At 43.8% G+C, this 17241-nt stretch overlaps 1 protein-coding gene across 2 annotated transcripts; it reads right to left on the bottom strand.

Moving 5' to 3' along the window:
* Positions 1–1200: 1200 nt before the first annotated feature.
* Positions 1201–13030, bottom strand: LOC139160176 (52 kDa repressor of the inhibitor of the protein kinase-like). Of its 2 annotated transcripts, none has more exons than XM_070737784.1 (3): positions 12788–13030; positions 7227–7299; positions 1201–4063 (listed from the first exon to the last, which is right to left on the bottom strand). In XM_070737784.1, exon 3 carries the CDS (start codon positions 4059–4061, stop codon positions 1767–1769), a length of 2295 nt encoding a protein of 764 aa, XP_070593885.1. In that variant the 5' UTR covers positions 4062–4063; positions 7227–7299; positions 12788–13030; the 3' UTR covers positions 1201–1766. The 2 variants fall into 2 exon arrangements, with proteins under 2 accessions (XP_070593885.1, XP_070593884.1); XM_070737783.1 differs by having other exon boundaries at positions 7227–7297; positions 12473–12908.
* Between the last annotated feature and the right edge of the window lie 4211 nt (positions 13031–17241).

Here is a 17241-nt window from a genome sequence, read left to right as displayed (position 1 = left end):
GCGTTCTCGGTGATGAGTCACATAATCCACCACAATAATGTCCAAATAAAATGAACTGTATTTGGCTTGCTGTAGGAAAATAAAGTGAGTTACACACGCGGGCAGAAGCTGTTTCCTGTACATTTAAGGCCATGAGATTGGTTGCAAAATGGTGGCCACCTCAATAATCAATCCCAGTTCTCTGTAGCTTTCTTGCCATCTGCTTATGATATCCTTAGGGCACGCCTGAGAATATAGAATATTCGTAATATGGGGAAGATTCTCTTTTTGTCTGAATGACTTTCATTTTGTTTGAAAAGCCAAGGGTAGTTTTCTGCACTCCCATTTGAAACCCTTTGGCTATTTCATTAGTTTGGAGAAAATGAAGCTGGATCAAAATGGGAGGGGGAGAGACAGAGAGAAAGACAGAGACACAGAGAGAGAGAGAGAGAGAGAGAGTGTGTGTGTGTGAGAGAGAGAATGTGAGAGTGAGAGAGAATGTGTGAGAGAGAATGTGTGTGTGAGAGAGAATGTGAGTGAGAGAATGTGAGAGAATGAGTGAGAGTGTGTGTGAGAGAGAATGTGAGAGAGAGAGAGAATGTGTGTGAGAGAGAGAATGTGTGAGAGAAAATGTGTGTGTGAGAGAGAATGTGAGTGAGAGAATGTGAGAGTGAGAGAGAGAATGTGAGAGAGTGTGTATGAGAGAGAATGTGAGAGTGAGAGAGAGATGTGTGTGAGAGAATGTGTGAGAGAGAGAGAATGTGTGAGAGAGAATGTGTGTGAGAGAGAGAATGTGTTTGTGAGTGTGAGAGTGAGAATGTGAGAGTGTGAGTGAGAATGTGTGTGAGAGAGAATGTGAGAGTGAGAGAATGTGAGAGAGTGAGAGTGAGAGAGAATGTGAGAGAGAGAGAATGTGAGAGAAAGTGTGAAAGAGAGTGAGAGAGAGAGTGTGAGTGAGAGAGAGAGAGAGAATGTGAGAGAGAGACCAAAGACAAATTCCTTGTGTGTCCAATTACACTTGGCCAATAAATAATTCCTATTCTATTCTATTTTTTATTCTACATTAAGAGATATTTTAGCTAAAATATGCTCCCCCCTCCCCCTGGGGCGGCAAAACAGACACTATTGTTAAAAAGCAACAACAGATGCACCCGAAGTTCATTCTCCTTAAAGCAGACTCACAGGAACAATTCAAACTAAGTCATGACAAGAGTCCAATCCTTTTAGACAGCTGCTGTAATCATTTGGAAATAAATCCTATTGAATTCAATGGAGCTTATTCCTTTGTCAACGTGGATGTAATTTCACTGCAATAACTCTAAAAACAACATAAAAGTACAATCCAATAAAATGTGTTATGCTTATAGACCAGCATCGACCCAGCATAATTAGAATTAACACTAAATCAACACTTTCATTCCTAAATTAGAAAATTTATGAGTAGACATTATGGAAACGTTGGGTTTTCTTATATAGACGCTTTATATGTTAATATCTGATGGGAAACTTTTGACTTAATGTTGTTGATAATTTTTCCTAGTGATGTACACTTCATTAATCAAGCATTTTCAGTTTACATTTCAATACAGACATTAAAAATGGATGGTATATATTTTATACCATGTCTCTAATTATATATTGGAACATAATAATCTTTATTATATTCTGGATTTGTTGAATTGCCATCTGTAATTCTGCCACTTGCATTTTAGCCTTTTTATGCTTTCTTAATTCCTCCTTATAGTCCTCTCTCTTTATATAAAAATATTTTAAAAATAGCCAACCAGTTATTTTTCAAAGACAAATTGTAAACGTCTGTTATCTTCACCAAATCTGTCAATCACCTTTTGGAGCAATACGTCCTTATTTTCATTAATTTTTACCCGGTGAGCACTCATCATGAAAAGTCCAGGCAATTGGTCATCTACCACTGTTGACTTCAACAACGTTTCTACCCTTCTCATTGTACTGAACGGTTTTTCCACTGCGCAAGTTGTTACTGGCAATGCCAGAGCAATCGAAATGGCTTGCTGAATCGAAGGGTATTGGTCAACGTATTGCAGCAAATCCAGAAGTCCACTCTCCCCATTTTCAACCCTTTCTTCCTTCTTCCCCAACCACTTTTCAAACCAGGTGATTGTTTCCGTTTCCAAATTTTCAATTTCACACAATTCGCCGATTTTTTCCATCTCCGCTTTCAATTTCTCGAGGCCAATTTTAGCCATCCTTTTGGGGTGGAGCGAGAAGATTCCGAAAACTGCTTTGCTTTCTGGAGCAAACCGGCTTTCCATCCAGGAGATTACCGAGTTTAGGTACGGTACATAGAGCGACTGGCGGAAATATTCTTCTTCGGTTGGGACACTGTCATTTGAGTTCCTCTGCAAGCCGTTCTGTCTGGGAACACGCAAGTCAATGTCCAATTTTTTCCCCAGTTCTTGAACTTCCCAAAGAATTCCCTTGAAGTGCTCCTCTGCTTTCTCTCTGTGGCCACAAAAGACGGTTAAGAGCTCCTGGATGTGTTCATAGACTTCCATCATATCCAGCTGAACAGTCTGCAGAGCTTGACTCACGGACTCCAACTTACTGCAATAGTTCGACATGATCACAAGGCAAAAGAGGAAGATAGGAGTTCCTGAAGCACAGTACAATTGGTAGGCATCCTGGCAGGTTTGACCTGAGGCTGTAGCCGCCAGGTTTCTTAACTGATCAAAGATATGTACAAAATTCTTAGCAAAAAATCTGACGTGCTTATGTTTTGCAGTCCAAAGTGCTTCGCCCAGCGACGGAATAAGGTTCCTTCTGCTCAATTTTTCGTGGAAAAAGCGAAGGGTGGCTTTGACTGTGCCAACGGCGTTCCTGATCTCAGGTACGGCATTTAAGTCGTTCACGGACAGGTTGAGTGTGTGCGCCGCGAAGTGAACAAAAGTAGCCTTGGGGTACCTATTTTTTATTTTAGCTTGAACATCACCCTCTCTCCCAGCCAATCTAGAGCATCCGTCATACCCTTGGCCGCATAATTTTTCGAGGTTTAAACCGTACTTGGTGCATTCCTCCACGATGGCTTCAGCTGTGCCAGTAGCGTCCCATCCCTTCGGTGCTGCAAAACCAAGGAATTCCTCTCGAACTTGAGGTTTAGCACCGGTCGTGTCAACAAAACGTATGCCGAGTGACAAATGGTCCTGCCCAGAGATCTCGACGCTTTCGCCCAGAAGAACCGAAAAACCAGCGGCGCCATTGGCGGCAGAAACGATCTCTTCCCTGATGGCATCCGCGCACAGCTTAATCAGTTCATTTTCTATCTGGGTGGTGGACGCGTCCCGAGCGTTCCCCGCCTCGTTTTCTAGATGTTCTCTTAGGGTCACATCTCCGGCTTCAACGCGAAACGCCAAGAGGCTCTGCATGTTCCCAGCTTTCCCTGCCTCTCCGCGTAAAGGAATGTCCTGGGTGCCGCACAACAAGATGGTGGACAAGATGGAGTGCAGTTTTTTGCGGTTTTCGTTGATGATCCGGTTAATGCTGCTGTCCAGCTGGCAAGCGAAGTTGGTTTCGAAGACGTTCCTGCTGTTTAAGAAGTTGGTCGCGTCGATTTCGGCGCTCTTGTGCCAGGCGCTGGACATGTGTTTTTTGGCGCAGACGTGAAAATCGTTGTACCTCACAAAGGGCACCATGATGAATCCCCCCTGCCTGCCACAGAGGTCAGGCTGTGGGAAGACGATGCAGTATTTACAGAACGGCCCTTTCAAATAGGAAGAATAGCAGAGCCAGGGCGAGTATCGAATTAACCATATGTGACGAAAACTGCGAATCCCTGTCGAATCTCCCTTGAAATTATAGTCATGGGCTGGTGTGAAGGTGTTCACAAGAAGGTTGTACTTCAGATCGTCCGTGAGAGGAGTGGGCGAGTTGACGTACAATCCAATATCATAAGGATGAACCCCAAATTCCAAGCCGTCCATAATGCATTCGTATTCTGCTGGGGAGTCCGAGCAGGAGCTGCTATTTCCTTCCTCATTTCTCCTTTTCTTCTGCACTGATTCTTCTTCAACTGTTCTGCGCTTCCTGTAAAGAGTTCCAATCTCCATTCCTATGGAGAGAAAAAGAACGAGGAGAGACCATGAACGGAGCAGAAACAGATTCCGAAAAGAAGGAATATAAAAATAATGAGATGTTACTTTCATAACGAAGCAGAAATTTCTGTTAATTGTGCCTTAATGATTTCTTGTGACTTTATTCATATACACTGAAATACAAATTAGTGATTGCTAGTTTTTTTTTTAGTAGTTTCCATTCCAGTATAGCAAACTGAACTTAATTTTTCACATTGTATATTTATTAAATTTACATTTGTTTGTTTGTTTACTTGTCCTATTTCTATGCTGCCCAACAAGGACTTTGGGTGGCTCACAATCAAAAAGAACAAACCTATCAGTATTAAAATATTTTAAAAAAGAACAACTTAAAAAGACAATTAAAACCTATAAAACATATTCATTATTATTATTATTATTATTATTATTATTATTATTATTATTATTATTTATTAGATTTGTATGCCGCCCCTCTCCGTAGACTCGGGGCGGCTCACAACAATAATAATAACAATATACAATGTAACCCATAATAAAACCATACATATTTATTATTATTATTATTATTATTATTATTATTATTATTATTATTAATTAGATTTGTATGCCGCCTCTCTCCGTAGACTCGGGGCAGCTCACCACAATAATAACAATATACAATGTAACAAATCTAATACAGTATTAAAAGAAAATCTAATATTAAAAGAAAGTATAAAAAACCCGGTAATTTAAAAAAAAAAAACATACAACACAAACATGCCATACATAAATGCATCATCTGATCAACGGCCCCAGGCCTGCCAGAAAAAACCAAGTATTTACAGCTTTCCGGAAGGCCAGTAGGGTGGGAGCAGTATGGATCTCAGGAGATAGCTGGTTCCAGAGAGCCGGAGCCACCACAGAGAAGGCCCCACCAACCAACACTGTTTAGTGGATGGGACTCAGAGAAGGCCAACCCTGTGGGCCCTTACTGGTCGCTGGAAGCTATGCTGTAGAAGGTGGTCCCGAAGATATGCCACCCAACTCCCCAATTAGTTTTATTCAGAAGTAATTTTCTACATGCTCCTTTTAATTCACAATAATATGAGAACGAAATAAGCATCTTACGATGTCAGAATGGCTAGAAAACCTGATGAAGTTAGCAGAGATAGGCAACTGCTTTAATTAAAGAAAAAAAACGTGCATCCAAATTTTTTTTCTACTTAGTGAATCCAGCTTCTCCGTTTGCTTGTCAGAAGGCGGCAAAAGGTGACCACATGACCTGAGACACTACAACCGTTACAGATCCATGTCAGTTGCCAAGCGTCTGAACTCTGATCACTTGACCATGAGGATGCTGCAATGGTCATCAAGTGTGGAAAATGGTCATACGACATTGTTTTCAACACTGATATAACTTTGTATGGTCACTAAACGCATTGTAAAATAAGTTGAGGACTACCTGTATGCCAGCCAGGTTATGGATAGGGAGAGAGCAGTTTTTATTACTATTTTTATTATTTATTACCCAGAGGGTTGCCTTTTCCGGGTCCCATTGGCTAAGCAGTGTTGGTTGGTGGAGCTGTGGGGAAGGCCTTCACTGTGGCGGCCCCTGCTCTCTGGAATCATCTACCTCAGGAGATCCGTACTGCCCCAACCTTACTGGCATTCTGGAAAGCCTTAAAGACCTGGCTCTGACGGCAGGCCTTGGGCCGTTGACCAAATGACATCTCTTAGTCCTGTCCCTAAAATGTTTTTAAAAGGGTTTTAATTGTTATTAAAGTGTTTTTAGATGTGTTTTTTTTCTGCTGTAAGCTGCCCAGAGTCCTTTGAGAGTTATGCGGCATATAAAGTCCTTCATGGCACCGGACCAGATTATCTCAGGGACCGCCTTCTGCCGCACGAATCCCAGCGACCAGTTAGGTCCCACAGAGTGGATCTTCTCCGGGTCCCATCAACTAAAGAATGTCGCTTGGCGGGACCCAGGGGAAGAGCCTTCTCTGTGGCGGCCCCAGCCCTCTGGAACCAACTCCCCCCAACGATTAGAATTGCCCCCACCCTCCTTGCCTTTCGTAAGCTGCTTAAAACCCACCTCTGCCGTCAGGCATGGGGGAATTGAGACCCTCTTCCCCCTAGGCCTTTACAATTCCATGCATGGCATGTATGTATGTATGTTTGGGTTTTTTTATATTAATGGGCTTTTAATTATTTCTAACATCATACTACTATTGTACAGTAGTCCCTCACCTATTGCTGGTGTTACGTTCCAGACCTGGCCGCGATAGGTGAAATCCGCGATGTGGAATTTATCGACTGATAGTACTTATTTAAGTACAGTGAACCCTCGAGTTTCGCGTCCTCAAGCGCGCGCGGCCCCAGCAACGCGCGCGGGCTTGGGGAAACCCCGGCTCCGCTCCCCAGCTGGGGAGCGGCCCCAGCAACGCGCACGCGCTTGGGGAAACCCCGGCTCCGCTCCCCAGCTGGGAAGCGGCCCCAGCAATGCGCGCGCGCTTGGGGACACCCCGGCTCCGCTCCCCAGGAAACCCCAGGCGCGAGCAACGGGGTGGGCGGGCGAAGGGCGGGCGGCGGTGGAAGTAAAAACACCATCTGCGCATGCGCAGATGGTGTTTTTACTTCCGCACCGCTACTTCGCGAAAAATCAATCATCGCTTGGGGTCCTGGAACGGAACCCTCGCGATGATCGAGGGTTCACTGTATTTATATTGTAATTGTTTGGTAAGTTTTCATTGTTTTAAGTGTTTATAAACCCTTCCCACACAGTATTTATTTTAGATACAGTATTTAAATACAGTATTTACAATTTTAGATATATATATATATTTTTAAAAAACCCTGCCGATCGAGTTCGGCGGGCTGTTTAAATCTGCCGATCGACTTCCTCAGAAACCCGCAATGAAGTGAAGCCGCAGTAGGTGAAGCGCGGTATAGCGAGGGACTACTGTACACTGCTTTATTGTTGCTGTTAGCTGCCCCGAGTCTCCGGAGAAGGGCGGCGTACAAATCCAAAAAGTAAGTAAGTAAGTAAGTAAGCAAGCAAGCAAGCAAGCAACCAAGCAACCAAGCAACCAAGCAACCAAGCAAGCAACCAAGCAAGCAACCAAGCAAATAAATAAATAAATTAGATTAAAATAATAAATAAAATAAATAAATCAACCTTACCAGGTAGCTGTGTTGCTCTGGAGCGGATGTGAAGACCAGCCACTCTATGGAGGTGGGATAAGAAGGGAAAACTCTGGAAAAATAAAACAAAGAATTAAAGATTGTTAGCCGGCTCAGAAAAGGAAGCTGCCATACGCCAGGAAATAAAAACAGTTGTGGGATGAAATGACATTCCCTTGAATGGCAAACTGCCTTTTGGGTCAAAGGACAGATGTGACAATAAAGGAAACATTTCCCTAAAGAACACAATGGAGGGGAAATGAAATGAAAGTTTGACCTCATTTCCAGGGAATAAACAAACATCATTAGTCTGGAGGACAGAAGGAAAAGGGGGGACATGATCGAAACATTTAAATATGTTAAAGGGTTAAATAAGGTTCAGGAGTATTGTATTGACAGTTCTGTGTTAGCAAATACTTCAGAAGAAAAGGATTTAGGGGTAGTGATTTCTGACAGTCTCAAAATGGGTGAACAGTGCAGTCAGGCGGTAGGGAAAGCAAGTATGATGCTTGGCTGCATAGCTAGAGGTCTAACAAGCAGGAAGAGGGAGATTATGATCCCGCTATATAGAGTGCTGGTGAGACCACATTTGGAATACTGTGTTCAGTTCTGGAGACCTCAGCTACAAAAAGATATTGACAAAATTGAACGGGTCCAAAGACGGGCTACAAGAATGGTGGAAGGTCTTAAGCATAAAACGTATCAGGAAAGACTTCATGAACTCAATCTGTATAGTCTGGAGGACAGAAGGAAAAGGGGGGACATGATCGAAACATTTAAATATGTTAAAGGGTTAAATAAGTTTCAGGAGGGAAGTGTTTTTAATAGGAAAGTGAACACAAGAACAAGGGGGCACAGTCTGAAGTTAGTTGGGGGAAAGATCAAAAGCAACGGGAGAAAATATTATTTTACTGAAAGAGTAGTAGATGCTTGGAACAAGCTTCCAGCAGACGTGGTTGGTAAATCCACAGTAACTGAATTTAAACATGCCTGGGAGAAACATAGATCCATTGTAAGATAAAATACAGGAAATAGCATAAGGGCAGTCTAGATAGACCATGAGGTCTTTTTCTGCCGTCAGTCTTCTATGTTTCTATGTTTTTAGATGCTTCTTCAGAACCCAAGAAAGGAAATGGCTGAAGGACCTTAAGGATTCAAAACCCAGGCTTGGTGGACCCAAACCCCACAAAACTGAACGCTGAAGTTCCCAGCTAACTCTACAGTTAATGTCCCCATCTGAAAAGAATTTTGAAGGCTGCCCAAGGCTACATACATGCAAACCTCTCAGGAATTGCACCAAAGGTTCTTTTTTAAGTATACCCAAGCCAGTGAGCTCCAAAACACCGGTCCCTAAGCAACACCGCACAAGTATTCATAGGCTAGTACTCACTGCTCACCCCTTTTCCACTCTTCCACACTGCTACTACCCCTCCTGCTACGCCTCCAACAACTATTGTACTTCCTTTGAGTCCTACTGGAGAACAAAATCTCTTTGCTGCTTTACTTCTAAACACAAATATACACAACCTTCTCCCCCCCCTCACGCACAGCAACACCCTGACTTGTCCCTCTGCACAGCTTTTATAGTCAACTTTACTATAGCCAACTTTGCTTTGCTGGCTGAGAACAGGTCTTAAAAGAGGCAGGACAACAGCAGCCCAGGTCCTGGCTATTTTAGGCAGCCTGCCCTCTTGTAAATTGCCAGTGAGAAAAAAACAGCAAAACTCCAAGAAACTGGAAGTATATGTTGCTTGTCACTTGTCACCTGCATTGGTTGCTGATCAGTTTCCGGTCACAATTCAAAGTGTTGGTTATGACCTTTAAAGCCCTGCATGGCATTGGACCAGAGTACCTCCGGAACCGCCTGCTACCGCATGAATACCAGCAACCAATAAGGTCCCACAGAGTTGGCCTTCTCCGGGTCCCGTTGACCAAACAATGTCGTTTGACTGGCCTCAGGGGAAGAGCCTTCTCTGTGGCAGCTCCGGCCCTCTGGAATCAACTCCCCCCGGAGATTAGAACTGCCCCCACACTCCTTGTCTTTCGTAAATTACTCAAGACCCATCTATACCGCCAGGCATGGGGGAGTTGAGACACTTTCCCCCCAGGCTTTTTTATATTTATGTTTGGATAGGGTTTTATGTGCTTTTTAATATTAGATTTGTTTTCGCTGGAATATTGTTTTTATTATTGTTGTGAGCCGCCCCGAGTCTTCGGAGAGGGGCGGCATACAAATCTAATAAATTGAATTGAATTGAGAAGGCCAAGCCTTGAATCTGGGTCTGTCCAAGCCACATTCCACCCCTCAATATCAAGGCATGTGCAACATGCTAATCTGTGACTATGAATAATGGGTTTAAGACTGTTAAAAACAAAGGAGCGCAACAAAATCAAAGTTTACCATATCTGAATTGGGAGCTAAAGAGATTCTCTAATCCCTGCCTACCTAATGGGATTTCTGTGCACGATCTATCCAATGAAGGTTATTCCAAGTGTGACACTTTATTATTACTTTAAAGGGAAAGGCAAGCAAAATCAATCTTCATCCCACATATTCCAAGTGTGACTCTTTATTATTACTTTAAAGGCAAGTAAAATCAATCTGCAGTCCTCCATACCAAGATTATATGAATCACCTCCATTTTCTTACACAGTGAGAAAAATGGATTCTGGAAAGTAAAATAAGAAGCAAAATAAGGCATTTTTGCAGGCTCAGAATGGAAGATGGTTCATTGAGAAAGCAGAATTTGGCGAGTGAAAAGTTGAGTCACATCTTCTTTCCCAGAATTTTTCCGAATCTCCCCCAAACTCTGATGCATTATAAAACTCTCTGCATGTTACACTTTACAGAGGAACAAATTCTACCATCATATGTCACATTTTTTAGTATTGTTGTAGCTTTGAATGGTCACTAACAAACTTTTTGTAAGTCGAGGATTTACCTGTACAGTCTGGACATTTTAAAACATACAGTGATACCTCGTCTTACAAACGCCTCATCATACAAACTTTTCGAGATACAGACCCAGGGTTTAAGATTTTTTTGCCTCTTCTTACAAACTATTTTCACCTTACAAACCCACCGCGCCGCTGGGATGCCCCACCTCCGGACCTCCATTGCCAGTGAAGCACCCGTTTTTGCACTGCTGGAATTTCCCTGAGGCTCCCCTCCATGGGAAACCCCACCTCTGGACTTCCGGCAGGGGAATCCCAGCAACGCACAAATGGGTGCTTCACTGGCAATGGAAGTCCAGAGGTGGGGTTTCCCAGTGAGGGGAGCCTTAGTGAAATCACAGCATCGCAAAAACACAGAGGTCCGGAGGTGGGGTTTTGAGGACTTCGGTGTTTTTGTGATGCTGCAATTTCACTGATGCTCCCTTCGCTGGAAAACCTCACCTCCGGACTTCCGTTGCCAGCGAAGCATTCGTTTTTGTGATGCTGGGATTCCCTTGCAGCATTGCAAAAACACAGAAGTCCGGACGTGGGGTTTCCTATGGAGGGGAACCTCAGGGGAATCTCAGAAGCACAAAAACGGGCGCTTCGGCTGGCAAAAGGGGTGAATTTTGGCCTTGCATGCATTAATCACTTTTCCGTTGATTCCTATGGGAAACATTGTTTCGTCTTACAAACTTTTCACCTTAAGAACCTCATCGCGGAACCAATTAATTTTGTAAGACAAGGTATCACTGTATAACTTCCCTTCAAACTTGCCTTATGTGCATAGAATTAATAAATGTTCTGGTGTGTCAAAAGAACTGCTGCTAATATTCCATATTGTCCCAAGAATTCATAAAAGATTGAGAAGGACTGCATTATCTTCCTATCTTCTCATCTTCTTGATACTCTTGACCTTGACCATGTAGCAGGATGGTCAAACGACTGACAATTTCAAATCTCAACCAACAAATGCTCTGGTCTTACACACTGGCAAAAAGAATCTCAATACAAAATACAAACTTGGAGGAAATGAATTTGTAGATACCCTCACTCTGTCAAAGACCTTGGAGTACTCATATCCAAAGGCCTAAGTGCTAGAGCCCACTGTAACAACATTACCAAAAAAGCACTAAGAGTTGTTAATCTAATCTTACGTAGCTTCTTCTCTGGCAATACAACACTGCTAACCAGAGTTTACAAAACATTTGTTAGACCAATTCTGGAATACAGCTCACCTGTCTAGAGCCCGCAATGCATATCAGACATTAATACAATCAAGAGAGTCCAGAAATATTTCACAAGAAAGGTCCTTCACTACTCCACTTGCAATAAAATACCGTACAGACGTGAAATACCAGAATTAGACAATTTACAACTACCTTGCCTCCCATCTGATCTAAATGTAGTTCATAAAATCATATACCCAAATGTCCTTCCTGTCAACGACTACTTCACCTTCAACCGCAGCAATATGCGAGCAAGTAATACAAATATTCTTCCGCACAAATCCCAGCGACCGATTAGGTCCCACAGAGTTGGCCTTCTCCAGGTCCTGTCGACCAGACAATGTCGTCTGGCGGGACCTAGGGGAAGAGCCTTCTCTGTGGCGGCCCCGGCCCTCTGGAATCGGTTCCCACCAGAGATTTGCACTGCCCCCACCCTCCTCGCCTTTCGCAAGACCCTTAAAACCCATCTATGTCATCAGGCCTGGGGCAGTTAGATCATGCCCCCACCCTCTGTCCATTAAATGTTATGTGTGGAGGTGATTGAGTTAATTGACTGCTTTTTAATGAAAGGGGATTTTAGCTTATAGTTTTTAACTATTAGATTTGTACAAATATTGTTTTTGTATTGTATTCTGTGAGCCTCCCCGAGTCTTTGGAGAAGGGCGGCATATGTCTAAATAATAATAATAATAATAATAGTTTCTTCCCCAAGCCCCCAAAACTTTAACCTTACACTGTCTACCTCTCCCCATTTTTAAGAGATCTGTAAGGGTCGTGCATAAGCGCACCACTGTGACTACCATCCCTGTCCTGCTGTCCTATTGCCAACTTTTATCGTTACTTTTTACTTACTTTTATACAAACTACTATCCTATACATGTTTGACAAACAAACAAACAAACAAACATATTCTTCCCATCTTCTTGATATTCTTCCCATCTTCTTGATCTACTTTTATTGCATTGAAAATTTCTAATTGCAAACACGAAACGCCAGCCTGCTCTCTAGATTGGAAATAACAGGTGAGGAGGAGGAGGCTTCCCACGTGCATTGAGGATGCCTGGGTCAAGCAGGTCCTCCTACCTCTGCAGCTTCCTCCGCCAAATCTTTCTCTCCTTTCGGCGGGGCACGTGGGGCAAAGCCCGATTCGCTCCGAACATCCCCCCAGGCTATTCCCCAGGACGTCCCAAGCAGGAAAGCCCAAGAGGATGAGCTCGCCTCTTCCCGGGAAGGAAAGCAAGTCGGGTTCCTAGTCCTCATGAAGGAAAGAGGCAAAAAAAAAAGTGGGGAAAGGCCAACAGAGAGAACAAAGGCAGGTCGCTGGGTCTCTAATGGGGTCTCATTCACAAGAGAACTCTTGCCCCCCCCCCCGCCCCTCCCGGCCTCGTCCCGACTCACCCGCCGCCCCCCGATTATCCACGCGCAACGTGCGAGCGTGGCAGCCCGGAGGGTCTCCCGAAGGCGGACAAAGGAGCCGCGACGCGGGGCGCGCCCGGGGGTAGGGTCAAAAAAAGCAAAATGGCGGACGCGACGAGGGCGGTGTCATGCAAGCCCCGCCCTCTCTGGATGCGTCTCGCGTCGCGTTCCAAAGGGGCGGCGCTTGTTGCATCCTTCGCCGCACATCCTCCCCCTCCCATTCGCAGGACGAAGGAAAATCGGCGCTCGGAAAAACCCGGCGGAGAGTTGCGGCCGGCCGTTGTTTAAAGGGCCCTCCCGCTCCAGCTTCACCACCACTTTCCAGGAGCAGGTGCTGCTAAGGAAAGGTGATTCTCTCTCTCCACTCCTCCCCCCCCACAGGACGAGGCTGTCTAATTTATTCCGCTGTCTCAAGTGAAGGGTGGCCGTGGAAGAAGGTGTCTTCGGTTTGTTTGCAACCTGAGCACGTTTGGCTCTAGAATTCGCGACAAACTCCTGTCAATTTATGGAATAGAATAGGATAGAGTAGAATAGAATAGGATAGAATAGAATTCTTTATTGGCCAAGAGAGATTGGACATACTGTATAAGGAATTTGTCTTTGGTGCATATGCTCTCAGTGTACATTAAAAAAAAAGATATATTTGTCAAGAATCATAACACTTTAGAATAGAATTAGAGTAAAATAGAATAGAATAAAACAGAATAGGAATAGAACAGAACAGAATTCTTTATTGGCCAAGAGAGATTGGACACACAAGGAATTTGTCTTTGGTGCATATGCTCTCAGTGAACATAAAAGAAAATGATATACAGTATTTGTCAAGAATCATAAGAATCATAAAATATATTTGTCAAGAATCATAACACTTTAGAATAGGATTAGAATAGAATAGAATAGAATAGAATATAGAATTGAAAAAAAATGACACTTTTTCACACTTAAAACTTACAGCATCCCAATTGATTGGGATTAAAATTCAGACACTTGGCAACTGACATGTAATTTATGATGGTTTCTGCGTCTGATCTTGTGATAATCTATTGCAGAGGTCTTCAAACTTGGCAACTTTAAGACTTGTGGACTTCAACTCCCAAAATTCTCCAGCCAGCATATAAAAGCTATGCTGGCTGAACTATTCTGGGAGTTGAAGTCCACAAGTCTTAAAGTTGCCAAGTTTGGGGACCCCTGATCTATTGTGACCTTTTGGTAGGCAAAGTCAATGGTTTGCCTCCACGTGGTGCACCCTGGTTAGCACGGAAGAGTAAACCAAACGATTAGCAACAATTTGTGGTCAGACTACATGGAAGAATTGGCAGTAAATGACAGTTGGCAGCCAGACATCGTTGTAGGACTCCTGGCTCGCTAAATACATGGCAACAGATGACTTCTGAACTACTATAAGCCCATGTATTTGCCATACGCTAAACAAATAAACAAAAACTGTAACTAACTGGGTGCTTGTTGCTTATCAAAATGATATTGGATTATATATGAATTTATACCCACTCCCCTCATAAATGATCTTTAAGTAAAATCCTCCTATAAATATCTACCTACCTGCACAGGAGATTGTGGCTTCAAGCATGTTTAAGTTTATACGCATCATGACTTCGAGCAGCTAAGCTTAGCTATTCTTCATATTTGAAATAAACATGTTGCATGGTGTTTCTACAGCCTGACCTTTCCTATTAAATTTGACTATTTTATTACTAATTTCCAATAAAAAGTATTACACTGTAAAGTTGCAAGGTTCTACTGCTTGTAAATTCAGTGTAGTGTAAATTAAAATGTATTAAAATACATGGTATATCACTTGTCTAATGTGTACCTCCGTGAAATCATTAGTTTTATTCCTGGGAAATGGGCATCACCCACATTTAATTACAGAAAGAGTTTGAGCAGTACAAAAACACTTGCTGTAACTTGCTCCTTTAGGCTGGTTAAGTAGCCTAGAATTAATGCAACCGTTTTAAAATCATTGCAGAGAACCAGCAAAGCATCAGACTATTTTTCCATTACAGTACAGTGATACCTTGTCTTACAAACGCCTCATCATACAAACTTTTCGAGATACAAACCCAGGGTTTAAGATTTTTTTGCCTCTTCTTACTCCGGACTCTCGTGTTTTTGTGATGCTGCAGGGGAATCTCAGCAGGGGAATCCCAGCAGTGCAAAAACTTCGCTGGCAATGGACGTCCGGAGGTGGGGTTTCCCAGAGAGGGGAGTCTCAGTGAAATCGCAGCATCGCAAAAACACAGAGGTCCGGAGGTGGGGTTTCGAGGACTTTGGTGTTTTTGCGATGCTGCGATTTCACTGATGCTCCCTTCGCTGGGAAACCCCACCTCCGGATTTCCGTTGCCAGTGGAGTGCTCGTTTTTGTGATGCTGGGATTCCCTTGCTGGGATTCTCCTGCAACATTGCAAAAACACAGAAGTCCGGAGGTGGGGTTCCCCATGGAGGGGAGCCTCAGGGGAATCCCAGCAGTGCAAAAACAGGCGCTTCAGCTGGCAAAAGGGGTGAATTTTGGGCTTGCACGCATTAATCGCTTTTCCATTGATTCCTATGGGAAACATTGTTTCGTCTTACAAACTTTTCACCTTAAGAACCTCATCCCGGAACCAATTAAGTTTGTAAGACGAGGCATCACTATATTTCCTCTTTTTTTCCCCTTTAAACCACTTACGGTGCTCAGAAATTTTTTCCCCTTTTGAGACTAGTTTTAGAAGCTATTCCTCACATCAGTGTTTTTGCTTGAGATCAGGTGGGGATTTTCAAAGGTGGCACATGCAAAACAGCAGTTTGGTATTCTTCAGAACATTTAAGACAGGGTCACTTCAGTCACTTCAGAAATGCAGATGTTTTCAGCTTGGGTTGTATAGCCTCAAATAATATAGAGGCATGTATCAGGTATGGATCTGATGGTCGCTCATCCAAGCACAAAACTAGATTGAATCTTGTTTACTTTCTGATCCTGATAATTAGACCCATCAGGTTCTACTGTCTGCTGATTGTGCCATTGCACAAGTGGAGCTGGGCACGAGCTCATCCGTCGCTCACGCGGAACCATCCTCCCCCGTTGCCAGTCTGCAAAGCCAGAAAATTTAGGTACTGCTGATGTAGGGTCTGCCTCCTGGAAGTTAATATAGTGGTATCTCTACTTACGAACCTAATTCGTCCTGTGACCAGGTTCTTAAGTAGAAAAGTTTATAAGTAGAAGCAATTTTTCCCATAGGAATCAATGTAAAAGGAAATAATGTGTGCGATTGGGGAAACCACCAGGAGAGTGGAGGCCCTGTTTCCTCCCAGGAGATTCCTAGAGAGGCCCCACAGAGGCTTCTCCCTGCCTTTCTCGGCCCTGTTTCCTCCCAGGAGATTCCTAGAGAGGCCCCATGGAGGCTTCTCCCTGCCTTTCTCGGCCCTGTTTCCTCCCAGGAGATTCCTAGAGAGGCCCCACGGAGGCTTCTCCCCGCCTTTTCCGGCCCTGTTTCCTCCTAGGAGATTCCTAGAGAGGCCCCATGGAGGCTTCTTCCTGCCTTTTCCAGCCTTGTTTCCTCCTAGGAGATTCCTAGAGAGGCCCCACGTAGGATTCTCCCTGCCTTTTCCGGCCCTGTTTCCTCCCCAGAGATTCCTAGAGAGGCCCCACGGAGGCTTCTCCCTGCCTTTTCCAGCCTTGTTTCCTCCCAGGTGATTCCTAGAAAGGCCCCACAGAGGCTTCTCCCTGCCTTTCTCGGCCCTGTTTCCTCCCAGGAGACTCCTAGAGAGGCCCCCACGGAGGCTTCTCCCTGCCTTTTCCGGTTACAAATTCGGAGGCTTGGGTTTGTAACTGGAAAATGGTTTTTGAGAAGAGGCAAAAAAATCTTGAGCACCTGGTTGTTATCTAGAAAAGTTTGTAAGTAGAGGTACCACTGTATGAAAAACATGAAAATTGATAGGATTGGATCAGATTGGGTCCCTCCTGGTTAGGACTGGTTCTATGGAACCAGTAACTTGGCGGCCTGGGTTTTGGGAACTGACCACAACCTAGGCCTGCCATGCCCCCGAATCGCCTCTCTTGGTGCACCATTGACGCCACCATCTTGCTTTTTTCTTCTGTGCATACGCAGAAGCTGGTTTTTTGGTTATGCACATGTGCAAAAGCTGTTTTTTTCAGCAGTGTGCATGCGTGCCCGCATGCATGCACACTACGGGCACGCATGCACAAACAGCAAAACAGCCGCAAAGAAAACCGGAACCCACCCCTGGATTGGATTAATGAATTCAATAGTGTTAGGCAGCATCACATAATATTTGCATGATCAAATCACTAATAAGAGATTTCAGTACGCGAAGGTTCTGCTAAATTTATTCGGAGACACATAAATAAAAAAATGATACGCTTCTTTGGAGAAAACAAATGCTTTTGTCAAGCTTAATCTAATAATTGATGTTTTGTT

Source organism: Erythrolamprus reginae, chromosome 2 (genome assembly GCF_031021105.1).
Source record: "Erythrolamprus reginae isolate rEryReg1 chromosome 2, rEryReg1.hap1, whole genome shotgun sequence".
Classification (NCBI taxonomy): Eukaryota; Metazoa; Chordata; class Lepidosauria; order Squamata; family Dipsadidae; genus Erythrolamprus; species Erythrolamprus reginae.
The sequence above is the reverse complement of the archived record's forward strand: the minus strand, read 5'-3'. Positions and strand labels throughout refer to the sequence as shown.

What these genes read in the sequence shown, in the direction of transcription:
- LOC139160176 (XM_070737783.1), bottom strand. Translation starts at nt 12,549, where the DNA reads ATGTTCGGAGCGAATCGGGCTTTGCCCCACGTGCCCCGCCGAAAGGAG. An exon ending in TGGCGGAGGAAGCTGCAGAG is followed by an intron (nt 7,298 to 12,472) that starts GTAGGAGGACCT and finishes ATTTTTCCAGAG; the next exon opens with TTTTCCCTTCTTATCCCACC. An exon ending in CAGAGCAACACAGCTACCTG is followed by an intron (nt 4,064 to 7,226) that starts GTAAGGTTGATT and finishes TTCTCTCCATAG; the next exon opens with GAATGGAGATTGGAACTCTT.